Source organism: Melanostigma gelatinosum, assembly GCF_949748355.1.
Source record: "Melanostigma gelatinosum genome assembly, chromosome: 12".
Classification (NCBI taxonomy): Eukaryota; Metazoa; Chordata; class Actinopteri; order Perciformes; family Zoarcidae; genus Melanostigma; species Melanostigma gelatinosum.
This window is the reverse complement of record NC_136645.1, coordinates 6,674,784-6,688,547: the sequence shown is the minus strand read 5'-3', so window position 1 is coordinate 6,688,547 and position 13,764 is coordinate 6,674,784. Positions and strand designations below refer to the sequence as shown.

The 13,764-nt window shown below is 46.4% G+C and overlaps 1 protein-coding gene across 1 annotated transcript in view; it reads right to left on the bottom strand.

Moving 5' to 3' along the window:
- lrpprc (leucine-rich pentatricopeptide repeat containing) overlaps window positions 1-13,764 on the bottom strand; it is a 44,733-nt gene that overhangs the window by 17,212 nt on the left and 13,757 nt on the right. The window contains exons 18-25 of the mRNA XM_079280804.1: window positions 13,306-13,383; window positions 12,997-13,068; window positions 12,644-12,757; window positions 12,405-12,535; window positions 12,038-12,123; window positions 7,611-7,818; window positions 3,395-3,519; window positions 1,504-1,610 (exon numbers count right to left, since the gene is read on the bottom strand). Coding sequence (XP_079136930.1) covers window positions 1,504-1,610; window positions 3,395-3,519; window positions 7,611-7,818; window positions 12,038-12,123; window positions 12,405-12,535; window positions 12,644-12,757; window positions 12,997-13,068; window positions 13,306-13,383 — 921 coding nt within the window. The remainder of the gene's footprint in view (window positions 1-1,503; window positions 1,611-3,394; window positions 3,520-7,610; window positions 7,819-12,037; window positions 12,124-12,404; window positions 12,536-12,643; window positions 12,758-12,996; window positions 13,069-13,305; window positions 13,384-13,764) is intronic.

Here is a 13,764-nt window from a genome sequence, read left to right as displayed (position 1 = left end):
CTAAAAATAAAGGCAGTGAGTAGCTGACATTACATTCATCAGTTTGCCCAAAACACGACGCACTCTCTGCAACAACTTCAGCCAAGTGGTAACATGCTAATGTTGCTTGCACCAAAGTGGCCAAAACATTTTTTATAGTAAATGGCCCTCATAGCCTCAGAGTTGTGTGTAAATAGAATACCTTTGGTTTCGACTGTCTTGTGTTTATGACATTTAAAAGCCAAATAATAATGAAAGAAAATATTTCTTATCAACATTTTTAATATTCTGACATTTCCCACACCAACAGGAAGCCATCACAGGTAGAAGCGCCTTGTAAGGAAATGTGTTTTCTGTTATTGAGGGCGAAAGGAGACAGCAGTGCGTCCATGACGAACTAAAAGCCAACAGATGGGGTTGATGCAGCTGAGCTTTTGTCTCTCTAACCCACATCTCTCACTGACAACATGTACATCTGTGGTCCACTTACAAGCCATCTCCAATCTCACACATCGCCGGCATGTAGCCGACTCGGTTATAAGTAGGATAACAATACAATCTAGCAGAGGGGGAATGAGAGCCACCATAACAACATGTCAATAATATTTAAGAGGGTTTGAAAATCCTCGAGGGATAAATCCCTCTTTGAGAGCGCACCAGGACACGAGAGAAAGCGGAGTCGGAGTGAGGGAGTTAAGGTATTTTTTTGTTCTCATCCTGATCAGACAGCATAATGGCCTTGTTTCCCTTTCATCTGATGTCAGGCTCATCCTCCCTATTCGTTTATTCATCATCTTTCTGTCCCGCTATCCAGTCCCCGATCGCCTGTCTCGGTTTTATCCATGTGAAAATCGCGTCTTATCTGCCCCATTTGCCCCTCTCTTTTTCTCACACGAATCTGCAAGGCTTACAGCGGGACTTAAGACGACAAAGATATAAATATTCATAGCTGCAATAACAACAAAGAGTACGGCATGTCCACTGTGGCTCATGACAATTGTGCAGATGTTATCCTGTTGTTATTCAAGGTAGCTCCTAGAAGATTGAGAATCCAATTTAATATTTATATTACATGCGTTTCGATCTGTTTTTGTGTGAGTTTGCCTACTTGTGAAATCAGGCCCTCTTATTGTTTTCATTGTTTACCGCGGAAATCATTATTTCAGTTCATTAAATGATCAGTCATCCTTTTATTCGTTACATTAATCTTGATATCCCAAAGAAACACTATAAATCAAGTTTATTGTTATTGGAAACATCACTATATGGATACAATACCAAAGGACAGACCTGAACAAAATCAGACTAAGCTTTTGGTGCTCGAGTGTAGATTTAAAATGTGATGATCTGTTCGAACTACATGGTTCAATAAAAGAGTTTGTTCATTTATTTTTATTTGTTTTACTCTTGAAACGTTAGTTCCAGGATTAAGCAGTATCAGAAGACTCAAGCCACAGTGTGTGTGTGTGTGTGTGTGTGTGTGTGTGTGTGTGTGTGTGTGTGTGTGTGTGCGTGTGTGTTTACCTCAATGATCTTACGAGCCTCCCGGTAGCGGCCCGTCTGCAGGAACGCGAAGAACAGATCATACAACATGGTCATCTCTCCTCGCTCCTGACTCACAAAGTCCATGGCTGAAGGAGAAAGACGGTGAAGCAGACGGACGGGGAAATAGAGCAGAGAAAGGTCGAGAATAAAATGGCCTGCAAGGTGAACAAACACACTTCATCTTTTCCTCCTGATTCCATTATTTGGCACAATGTCCGAGGCACAAAGCAGCCATATCAAGTCTGCTCTCAAACAAACACACAGGTCCCGAATGAAAGCCTAAGCTCTCGTGGTAAACTTGCTAAAGCGCTCTGCTCAGCGTTACGTGCTATCTCTGTCCAGCAGCTTCAGGACAGGTACCCCACACACACACACACACACACACACACACAGTTATCCAAATGTACCTGCATATTCAGCGAAGCGAGAATAATCCCTCGGCCCTTTACTTTCCATCATCTGAAGTCAATAGAAAGAACTTTGATCATGAAGGACTTGATTCACGGTCTAAACCTAATGTAGACAGGTTTCAGACCAGCTGGACTACATTTAAGTTGCCTTTTCGGCATTTAAATTCTAATTTCAGGGTTTTGGTGGAAGACCGAGCCACATTTGCTCATTGATAGCACTTCTCCTCCTCCACTACCCATGGTTCCTGTGTAGACCATGACAGAAGCCTCCGGGTTAAACGCACGTATTGTACGATGACCTGTTCTCATTTCGGAGTAGTTGAGAGGTTGCTATGGTTACCAGAGCCTCACAAAAACCCTTCGTTTTATTTATCTGTTGATGCTTGAACTCAAAGCACGGTCAGACGTGACGAGGCATCATGTTCTCAGAGCGCTGAAGGCCACTCCTCTTCTGTAGGTCTGCACGGTTTCAGTACATTTCTGCAATTATTTCTGACGGGCTATTTCAACGGGCACTTAACATTTACTCGCAATGCCGTCGGGTCGAGTGCGCCTCAAGGTTTGTGTCAAAAAGTCTCCTGCTCTTTATGAGGAAGTGGGAGACGGAATCATTTGTTATTTCAAGATCCAGTTGTGGGGAGCTGGAACTGGTTTACTTGCATCCTTCAGAGAATCATTGTGAAAGGAATTTAGAGGGTTAGAGACGAGGGTGGGAGGGCAGGGTGGATGAGGGAGTGGGTGAAAGGGGAGAGAAGGCGGTGGAGAGGCGCTCCACTGCACGGTTTCAACCTTTAAGCACTCCAGAGCCACTTTCCCCTGCAGCACGTTGAACTTGACCTTTTCACCACGTTGCTGTCAACCTTCAGGGCGACTGTTCAAAACGTGATCGTTGGCCGTGCTTCACCGCGGCCTGAACCGTTCTCCCACTCTGGTCCTCTTACACACACACACACACACACACACACTTGTAATTGTTGGCATTTGTTGCATGCGCATCGAATGCAAACATTGCGCGGGCACTTTGGATTCAGCGCTGCCCAACACACAGAAACGAATAGTTGAAAGTTAGAGTCAACCAGGAGAGGTTTGAAAACTATATGTCTGCAAGAAGCAGGGACAGTGTGAACTGCAATTTTGAACTTTAATGAGGCCATTTTGACATAATAATCCGATAAAGTGTGATGTTTGGCATCCTGGTGGCCTCTGGCTTAAGGTGCTGACCATGATGACCACAGTTCAAATCCAACCGGGGACCTTTGTGGCATGTCGTGCACATAAAACATAAATCCAATTTTTTTTAGAATGACACTTTTTTTTTTTAAACAGCAAATTTTAGAAACTGGAACCTTCACATGCTTGTCTTTGTTTGGTAAACTACTAAAGTTAATAAGCAAAAACCAATGACCGTTCTTATGATTTACTTAATTATGATGATAACAAAAAGATGACAAATGAGTAACCTTTCTGCAGCAGATCGGTGTCTCCTTTCTCCACCAGACCGACAATGATGTCGTGGATGCGAGGCAGGTGGCTGTAGCGCTTCTGACACTCCAGTGCTGCATCTAGAGCGCCGGACAGGTCCTTACTGCGGGAACGTGACACACACACACACACACACACACACACACACACACACAGAGGGAGAAAGAGAGCGAGTTAGGCGTCAGGTCCGTCCAGTCAGTCATGTACGGGAGATTGTGTCGGTAAAGAATAGAGAGTATCGTGGGTCGTTAACCCCGTGACCTCCTATTCAAACACCGTGACCCTCCGCAACAATGCAGGCCTTTGAATTCACGACAGCACGAACTGTATGTGATGAAGCCTTTTGGCCCCAATACATCATTCTCACACAATCAGGCACGCTCTCACACACCTGTCGGCGAGGGCCTAATGTCTCTCTGGACAGGCTTTTAGAGGGGAAGCAATAAAACAGACAAAAAGGCTCAACTGATCTTTACCCTCTCTGCTGTGCTCCTCTTGTGCCTTCCAACTTCTCTCCCTCCTTCTCGTCTTTTGTCCTCCCCAAAGCTCCCCTCATTTCCTCGTCTCATTTCCCTTACCTCCTGTTCCTCTCCCTTCTCCTTCATTCTCCCTTTCCCCCTCACCATCTTCCTTTTGATTTCATGCTGTCAGCTCTCACTCCCCATCGGGTGACCTCGCCCCCCAGCTGAGCAATTTAGCGGAAATATAGCAACAACATTAGAGCCCCCCCTACCACCGGCTCGCTCCCTTCGTCTCATGTCATCCTTATCTTGCTCAATTTATCCTCCCTCGCTTTGCCCGTCCCTCCCGAGCGGACGAACAAACAAAAGAGCGCGTAGAGGGAGGATGAGTGCGCCTGATGGAGTGATAACAAGAAGAGTAGAGAGACAGAGATAACGAAAGGAAGCAAGAGAACGAGAAGCTGAGAGACGGGAGAGGGAGACCACTTCAATCCCCTCTATTGTGACAGCGCTGCCATCAATCTGTTGATTGGGTAATTACCATGTCAATCACACAGAGGTTAAAGCAGATAGGGCACCTATGGGGGAGGTAGGGGGCAGAGTCAGTGAATGAGGAACAGACGGACGGACAGAGCGTGAGAGAGATTGAGAGTGAACAGGTATAATTTCTGAAGTGTTTTCTCCTCTAATCAATTAGACAAGTGGATAAGGGAAATATGCCCAAAAAGACCAACAACCCGGAAAAAAAAACCAGAGGAAATGGCATGACCTTGAGTTCGGCTCCTGTGAGGCAGTGGCAGAAGAGAGGGAGGGAGGGATGGAGGGCGGAGGAATGGAGTGATTAGGGTTGGAAGGTAAAGAGGTCCGCTAATTGAAATGAAGAGGGACAACATTATTCAGCAGCGCCAGTCAAGAGGCTATTCAACCGCACAACAGTCTGATTGAACAACACAGAAGAGAGACTAAGAGACGTTTGAAAGTGAGAGAAATAGTGTGGACATGGAATGAGGCAGAGGAGGGGGGGGGGGGGTACCGGTACACAATTTACTACAACAATGACACGACAATGAGAGCAGAAAGTAGTTTGTAATTAACGTAATGTGGCATATATGCACAATTAACTAAACACTTTTGTTGTGGCGCACATGGCTTTTTACATTGGAGCCATTTCTACCCGTTGTATCCAAGTCATGCTGGTTTGTTTCATCTGTCCACCTCGTTCTCTCTTTCATCACGCTCCTCCACACACAGCTACTTATAATCCCTCCATCCTAATGAGACATCTTTAAAAAAAAAAAAAAACATCCCATCACTCGCCTGGCATTGCAATTAAACCCATCTGCCTTCCTCCCCTCTCCCCCTCTCTCCACCCACCAATCCACCCCAAAAAAAAAAGAGCTAAGGATGTCGAAAGATAGATAATTTCCCTTAGGTACAATTTAACTGTCACTTTGCGTTGCCATTTACTGCGGCGCACAGCCTTGTTAATGTCCTCAACTTTGCATGTCAGCCACTTTCCAGCCAATTAAGCCCTGAAAAAAAAAAAACGGAGCGCTTTGCTCGGTGGAAAACCTGAAGGATTAGACAAGGAAGCTCATTTTGCCTCATCTCATCCCCCCCACCCCTCTCCCTCTCCCTCTCCGTCCCCATCTTTTGTTCGGAGGAGATCGGCTGTCCTTGCGTGGGGGAAGACGAGGTGTCGGTGTCTCGAAACGCAAATGAGACTGCGATCATGACACCACTAGCCCACATGTGTTTAAGGATGGCACTAATGTTTACGTCAGTACACACAGGTGAATGCTCCCATGATGCAGTTACCTAAAGAAAACCTACATGACCGTGTACGTGTCTACAGCTCTTAAAGCTTCATAATGCCAGCTCTTTATTTTGTTAGACATATTAGCATTTCCTCTAATAATAATCACTTCGATAAGGAGTTGGCAATCTGGGCTAGCGTAGCAGCAGGTTAGCCCATACGACACTGAGCGGACGGGCTTGAAGGCTAGCGGGGCGGCGCGTGTGATGGGCTGTCAAGGGCTAATCTGTCGGAGAAGTGTTCATTAAGTCATTAGCGCTGACGCAGCAAAGAGAAGGGGTGCAGGCGGGAGTGATGGCCGCTTTTATCGCTTCGCTCTGTCCCTCCTCCACCCAAACTATCGGTTTATCCCCTGACTGACGGAATGAAGAGGTGGAGACGAACAGAGGAAGATGAAAGCTTAAAAAAAAAGAGGAGAAGAGGAGATTGATTCAACTGGAGCGCAAAAGTCAAGTGTTGTGGTACTCAAATCTGCCCCGAGGCTCGGCTGAACCGCTGCTGGAACTGCACGTTAAATCCACTTTACATTCCTAAACATTTCACACTTTTTAGATTGATGCCAATGAAAAGCAAAAATGCAGTTAGGCTTCATTTAAGACCCTTTTCAAGGTTGTTCAGTTCCTGGAACCGATGTTACAGATGTAAAGATGAGCCACTCAGTCATTATCTCACTCCCGCAGGAGGAATCTGCTAAAATCAAAGTTGGTAACGAGAGAGTAAATGAGTGGATTGCTGCCGTTTAGTGTTTGAAGAAGCTACACTCTCCAAACAACAACAAACCGTATGCTCTGCTTCCTTTAATTTGTTGACTATTTCCAAGCCTCGACAACCAGCCAGCTAAAATTCCAGCAGTTAGCTTGTTCACTTGTGTTCATTAGTGTGTGTTCACTGCGGTATCATTTGGAGGAAGCACAACTGGCACTTGATTTGTGATCAGGACTGCGGTAAGCCGTCGTGTATGTGTGCGTTCGTATTTGTGTTTTGGCGGCTGTTGACGACCCAGGAGTAAATTAGCCTGCTAATCTCACAGAGGCAGTGATTAACGAGTGAACCTGGAAACTCTGTTGGTGCCAGAGACCAGACTTACAGCAAAACAAACAGCGGCGGGGGAGAACCTGTGTGTGTGTGTGTGCACACACGAGCTTCATGTTCAAAAGGTCTCTACCTCTACCGCAGCGTGCACACTAGAGGTAAATAGTGTGTATGAAAGCATGTGTGTAGTGGAGGGCCCCTAACGGCGCACTGCGTGGCGGTGGTAAATCCAGCAATTAGTGCTCTGTACATAATTAACATGCTAATGAGTTGATCTTCTTAAAAGCTGCTCCGGCAAATAGAACACACACATACTGAATAGAGTTGAGGGGTGGGGCAACACCAGTGACCCCACAGCCAGTGTTTGGTAACGTTCATTTGCATAGTTGCATTGTGGGAAGAATCATTGATGGCTATCTCTCACACACACACACACCTTGGAGTAGAGCAGTGGGTGTTTCAGGAGATCAGGGGTGGGGGCTCATGGGAGAGGTTGCAGCTGGCGAATCCTCTAACAAACTAAATCTGTCTCGAACACCGCGCGCACGCACACACACACACACACACACACACGTAAATGAGCAATTTCCACATCCTCTCTCTGTCTGAATCGCTGACCCAGAATGTAACCTCAGCTATGATCATAGGGAGGGATGAGTGACTCATTGAGACACACACACACACACACACACACACACACACACACACACACACCTACCTGGAAACTGGATTTGGCAGACACAAATCCGAAAACATAAGTGAGCTGGTTGTCTGGTTCGTGGAGAACTTCAGCCATACCGTCACCATTACCGTAACACAAATGATTATTATTATTATTATTGTTAAATCTGTGTCTACAAGGGCAACACAGTCCGTTTGTCTTACCTGTCCAGGTAGGCAGTAATCAGGGGCGAGCAGAGATTGGCGGTGGGCTTGGCCAGTCCGAGGGTGAAGATGGCGTCCTGCAGGCGTCGGATGGTGGGGGCGCCGCCCTTGGGCACCACGGCGTTGAGCGTGTGAAAGAGCATGGTGACGTGTGTGTCGTTCAACACCACATCCTTCTCTTTCATCTCCTTCAGGATGTCCACAGCCTCTGTGGTGGACGGACAGAGAGACAAAGACGGACGTTGGTAACGTGAGAGAAAGGTTCACATCAGTAACAACTCGACATGCATGACGCTTCGGTTGAACTCAAAAGAAGTGACGGTGAGAGTGATTTAAGAGGTGGAGACGAAAGGACGAATAAAAAGATTAAAAGGCAACGAGAAAGAGAGAATATGCAGCATGATGAGGGAACATGAAGCGAGAGATGGGCCTCGCTCAGCTGGGAGAAAAGTAGGGTGTGTGAATATGATAAAAGGCCCCTTTAGCTAATTCCATGTGGGGAAAACAAACCCATATTAAAACAGCATTTTGCGCCCAGCGGGGATGCAAATCCAATCCCGTATAATGCCAACTCTGCGCTAATTGCTGCTTGCGGTTTTCTAAACTAGACTACAATTACCGGACCCCTACAATGGAGGCCGGCTCTTTGCCGTGGCCATGTGGAAAGCACTTGGGGGGCTAAATTATAGGTATGCGGCGACAAGGGCCCGCTGTGGCCCCAGTGAGACCTCGGTAAGCGGGCTGAGGGGTGGATCAGTTTGGTCAAGTCCAACCGGTAATTGAGGGCTTTTTACCAGGCCACGCGCCCATCTGGCCAACACTGGGGGCTAAATGGTGAAAAGGCAGCATGTGTGTGTGTGTGTGTGGGGTGTATCAGCATAAAGGTAATTAAGATGGGTTTACTGTCTATTTAGACAGCTGCTAATGGGCTGACAGCGATACAGCCGCTCTCCATCACAGATACTCATCTATACAGCATGACCAAGATGGAGAGATGCAGAGACACAGAACACATTTGAATAATGTGTATTAAGGCAGTCCTCCAACTGCAACATGTGCACTTTGCTTAGAATTCACCCAACAAAAATCTGAATCTGAGCAAAATCTTAACAAATGTGAGTCTAATGATACCAACACCTACATAGCTAGTAATATAACAAAACCCCTCAAACAGGATTGTCACTCTCTACTGCGAACACACACACACTTATGGGCTGAGGGACGGGGCCACTGGTGAGTGCTTTGGCATCCTAATTTCAGTCTGTCTCTCCGTCTCTCTGTGCCAGTTGTTTTGGCGCTGGGAACCAAAAGCCGTCACATATTTAATGGGACAGGGGGAAATAGAGGGAGGACAGGTGGATCGGGGGTCAGTGGCAATGGAGGAGACACTGCTAAATAGGGGGGAGTTAAAGGGAGGACAATGGGCCTCACTCACTGATATGTGCGTAGAGACGTTCTGACATTGCACACATAATAGGTGCATGTTAATATGCGCAAAATTACCATTGGATTCATGACACGTGCCGACCGGCCAATTTTGTTCTTACCATCTCATGTTAGTGAGTCAGGCTCATTCTTGAGTCCAGTATTTGCAACAAAGCAAAGCCCGTAAAGCAAAAAAAACGTCTCCTGAAGAAATTGAGAGACTAGTGTCTGAGGTGGAAGGCACGAAAGGTTTGCTTTGCTTGGGCTGAAACAACAGTGAGGACTTTCACCCAGAGGTCTGACTGACCCCACCACGTCTGCTCTGCTGTGATCACGGTCACATTGTGAGACATAATGCACAGACATGCAACAGGGCCCACCACCTCTACCACATAGGAGCCAGACAGATAGACTTTATAGTTAATTGGCCTCTTTCTCGTGGTGTTCCGTGTCTCTTCGTAGTTGTTCTGCGTCACTCGGTGATGTTCCTTTGGCCTTAATTCGAAACCTCTTTGCGGGGCGCCATAATATTCTGGATGCAGGAAAAAGCCTGCTCCTGGAGTCAGAAGAGCGTGCAAGTATGTGACTGGAAAACAGAATGAAGCCGTGTCCGTCACCAGAGCTCTGATTCAGGTGCCATTACAGACTGCTTGCCATATAATTGAGGTCCACTTACATATCAGCCAATAGTGTAAACAGAGATGAGAGACGGACAAACTAAAGTGGGTAACAAAAGTATCTTGAGTAACTCAAACAAAAGCACGGGCAACTTTAAAAAAAACTAAAAGGCAATGAAAAAAAATCAATCAGATCAGGAGCTGGCATCAACATTAATGGCCCTATAATTAACTGACCTGCTGTGAAGCCTGTGATGTTTATCACTTCATATGAAACGTATTCTCACTCTGTCTCTCTCCATGTCTCCCTCCCTCCCTCCCTCCCTCCCTCCTTCTAGCCATACCTCTCTCCATCACTCCCTGACAGACCCGCTAATCACTGAGACCAATGGCGTGGAGTTGATCTGCCCAAATGGAGCTACACTAGCTAACATCCCTCCGTCCTACATCCAAACCCCCATCTCTCCCGTTATCCGTCCGCTTAGCCAGTATGCATATCCATCAGCTCAGCCGAGCATCCTGGCCAGCAAAGCGAGCCAAACCCCACACACACACACACACACCAAGAGATGGGGAGGCAGACAGGCCAGGTAAACAAACATCACACAGCCCAGTGGTTCATCTAATGTTGCATGACTTGACTGCTGGTGACACACACACCACTGAAAACGAGTCCAGGCCCACCTCAAGCCAGTACAAGTTGTGTTTACCGAAGTGGGAGGATGGACAGATGGAGGCAGAGGGGCAAGGGCAGGTCAAAGAGACACGTATTGATGGAGGAGAGGTGTAGTTAAAAAATGGAGGGAGAGAAGCGAAGGTAGCAGGAGCTAAAGGGGGTGTTCAGGCCCACGTTGATACGTAGGGCAGGTTCAACAGGATGCACTCATTCTGGGGTGAGATACGCAAAAGAAGTAAGTAGGAAAACATTTAAAGCCAACGCAACAGTTTACATCCATGCTGTCCAAAATGTCACTTCTTCATTTTGTTCTGCATGGAAGACGAAAGTTTAATACATTTTGGGACAATTATTGGACAACAGTGTTGCTATTGTTTCTGCACTCGTAAGAAAAAAACAACACACAAACAAAGAGATGGAAGGTTCGACAGATGGATGACAGATGTGAAGATTAAAAGGACCATGATGGAGATGTGAGGAGTGAGCAGCAGAGGTTGAAGAGACGGTGGAAGGAAGGCGGCATAAGGATAAAGTCAAAAAGGATGAAGTGAGGTAAAAACAAAAGTTGCCTGGCGAGGTGGGACGGGAGGCTTTGCGCCAAGGGCAAAAACAACAAAGCCATTAGAGCTTAAAGGGTGAGAAATAAAGCAAGATGCCAGGAGACATGATCTTCAGCTGGGCCTGGTGTGTGCTAGGAGCCGGGCGGACCAGCGTCTGGGCGGGGACAGGCTAACATCAAGGTTAGCCATGTGTGCTAATGTGGCTGACAAGCGTCCCTTCCATATGCACACTCTGGCTAATGGCAAATGCGTTAGCGCTGCGTATACACACACCCCGGCGAACACACACATGCGGACACACCAACCGTCGTGCCCACCAAATGCCTTTTGCTTGAATTCACATGCAAATTTGCGTGTCACTCTGAGTGTGAGTGTGTGTGTGTGTGTGTGAAATGCTCAAGCACTTCGACGGACATGATCTGCCATTAGCATCAAGGCGGATTTCAATAATTCTGGAAAAATACACAGTCCTGTAATTTTCCCCCTCTCTCATTTGTCACTGATGCAGATGTGTGTGTGTGTGTGTGTGTGTGTAGGTGGAGAATGAGAGAATGACACGCTTCGAGACGGCGGGGGAGAGAGAGGCGGGGTCAGGTAGAGAGACAGAGACGAAGACGGAGAGAGGGGCGGGGAGGAGAGACGAGGACAGACAAGGGAAACGTTTTGCCTGTCATTGTGTGCAAAAAGCAGAGCGGCAAAACTGATGGTAATTGGGTCTTCGATGGGCTGAAGGACACCCACCGTAGCATTCTGAAAATGGCCGGCTAATGTGGTTTGAGGGAGGGAGAAAGACGGATTGTGACAGAGTTGGTGACACACACACACACACACACACACACACACACACACATCTGTGGGCCTTTTGGGGTTCAGGCATGATCTCCTTTGATCCAGCTTACTGTCAGAGAAAACGTGAGGAAGTGCTGGTGGGAATCGCCGATTAACCAATAATTCAATCAACACGAAGTTAAGAGCTTTCTTGGTAATCGATCAATTGTTTTCAATCCTTCAAGAAAAAATGCTTTTGAAGAAGTTCCCTTGGCTCTGAGAACTTTTGGTTTGGTTTGAGGCTTTATGACTAAATGAATAAAAATAAAAAAGACAGACTGATCAATAACAAAAGGTAGTTGCAGCCCTTGGGGAACTTACCCTCCACTTTGCCGTTCTTCGAGAGGGTCTTGACCAGTGTGATGTATTTGCTGGGATCCAGCACGACTGACGAGTCCTTGCGGCTCCTAAAGACAGAGACAAAGAGGAGGAGAGACGAGATTAATGTATTCCACTTGAAGTAATGCAACTCATCTGTTGTACACTCTCCTGTTAAGACTTCAGTCTGATGAAGTGGGGAGTGAAACAAGGGAGGAAGGGAAGAGTTTCCTCTGTTTTAACAAGTCAACAGAGCGGCTGGACTCCGCATTAATGTCTCCCCTAATACCACTCAAGTTAAACTTTAATGGCCACCACTGGTCGCAGCGGTACTGTGTGTGTGTGCGTGTGTGTGTCCTGCTTCACTCACATTTCCCTCTTCAGGTTGAGCGCCTCCTCCATATTGTCGTGGCGGCAGCACATGTTGATGAGGATGGCGTAGCCGCCGGCTGTCATCTCCTCCTCGTGCTCCTGCTTCAGCTCAAGGGCGCGCTGCAGGTTCTGATGGGACAACAACACTCTCAGAAACGAAACACGGACGGAACTCACAGACGGAGCAACTCGTTTCAAGAAAAAGAAGAGGTTTTGTGACGACCAAACAAATCCTACCTCTTCAGCACAGAGCGCCTGGATGGCTTGTTTGAGAACAACGTCCAAAGGTTTGCTCTCCGCTTTCAGTTCGGACAGTTTCTTCTCAAGTGCCAACACCTTCCCCTCAATTCCCTGATGGAGACAGAGCGGTGTTAAACACATGTACATGACCAACATGTGTACATGGGTTTGTACGAATAGACACAACAGGGTTCTATCACAAGATTACACACATTAACAGGAAACAACGAGGCAAACTGTGTGTTTTATTCCTCTTTTCTTTTGCAAATTCAAATGTGACGCAAAGTTCAAGCAATACAAATTTCCCAAAAGATAAACATACACATTCAAATTAAAACTGTCCTACTTACAGTGACACGGGTAAAAGCCGACACAGAGCTACTGGACGCTCGGTCTTTGGGGTCCACCAAAGCAACCACATCCTGAAACACACGCACACACAGTTAATATTTGACTTCTACATTAGGGCAGCTGTACAAAAATACATGTTAACACAGAATAAGTATTAAAAATACATCATCATATTGTGCCTTTGGCTGTTGAGTCGGTCTACTCTACTGAAGCTTTTCTCAAGTGACTCAATACTCTCAAAGTTCTATGATGACAGTAAGTTGTACTGCATTCAGACGTTGTGATCTACATCCGAGATCCGTCTGTACCTTGATGAGCTCTGGGAGGTTGTAGGACTGCAGACGGTTCCTGATGCCTCTGTAGATGTTTCCTGAAATGGTTACGTTCTGAAGAGGAACACGAGGGAGAAAATGCAACATCATCAAACCATCCATCAGCTCACAAAAAGATTCAATAGGAGCTGAAGCTGTTACATTTGTTGTGCTTGTATACAATTTAACCCAACATTAATGCTTTTGAAAAAATAAAAACAGATCAGCGAATTTTTAGTCAGACAGACTAATGATGAAGTTTATTTTGCTCAGTTGTGACTCCTGGTTTCCAGCATGTAAAGGATCATGGTGTCGTTCTGCTTTCTGGTAAATACACACCATACTTTACTGTCTGTAAACTCCACATGGTCCTGAGTGAGATGATGAAAGATATCATTTATTTTATGAATCCGAAATGTTCACTGGATTGTTTTTTTTATTTTTTACAACTTGACC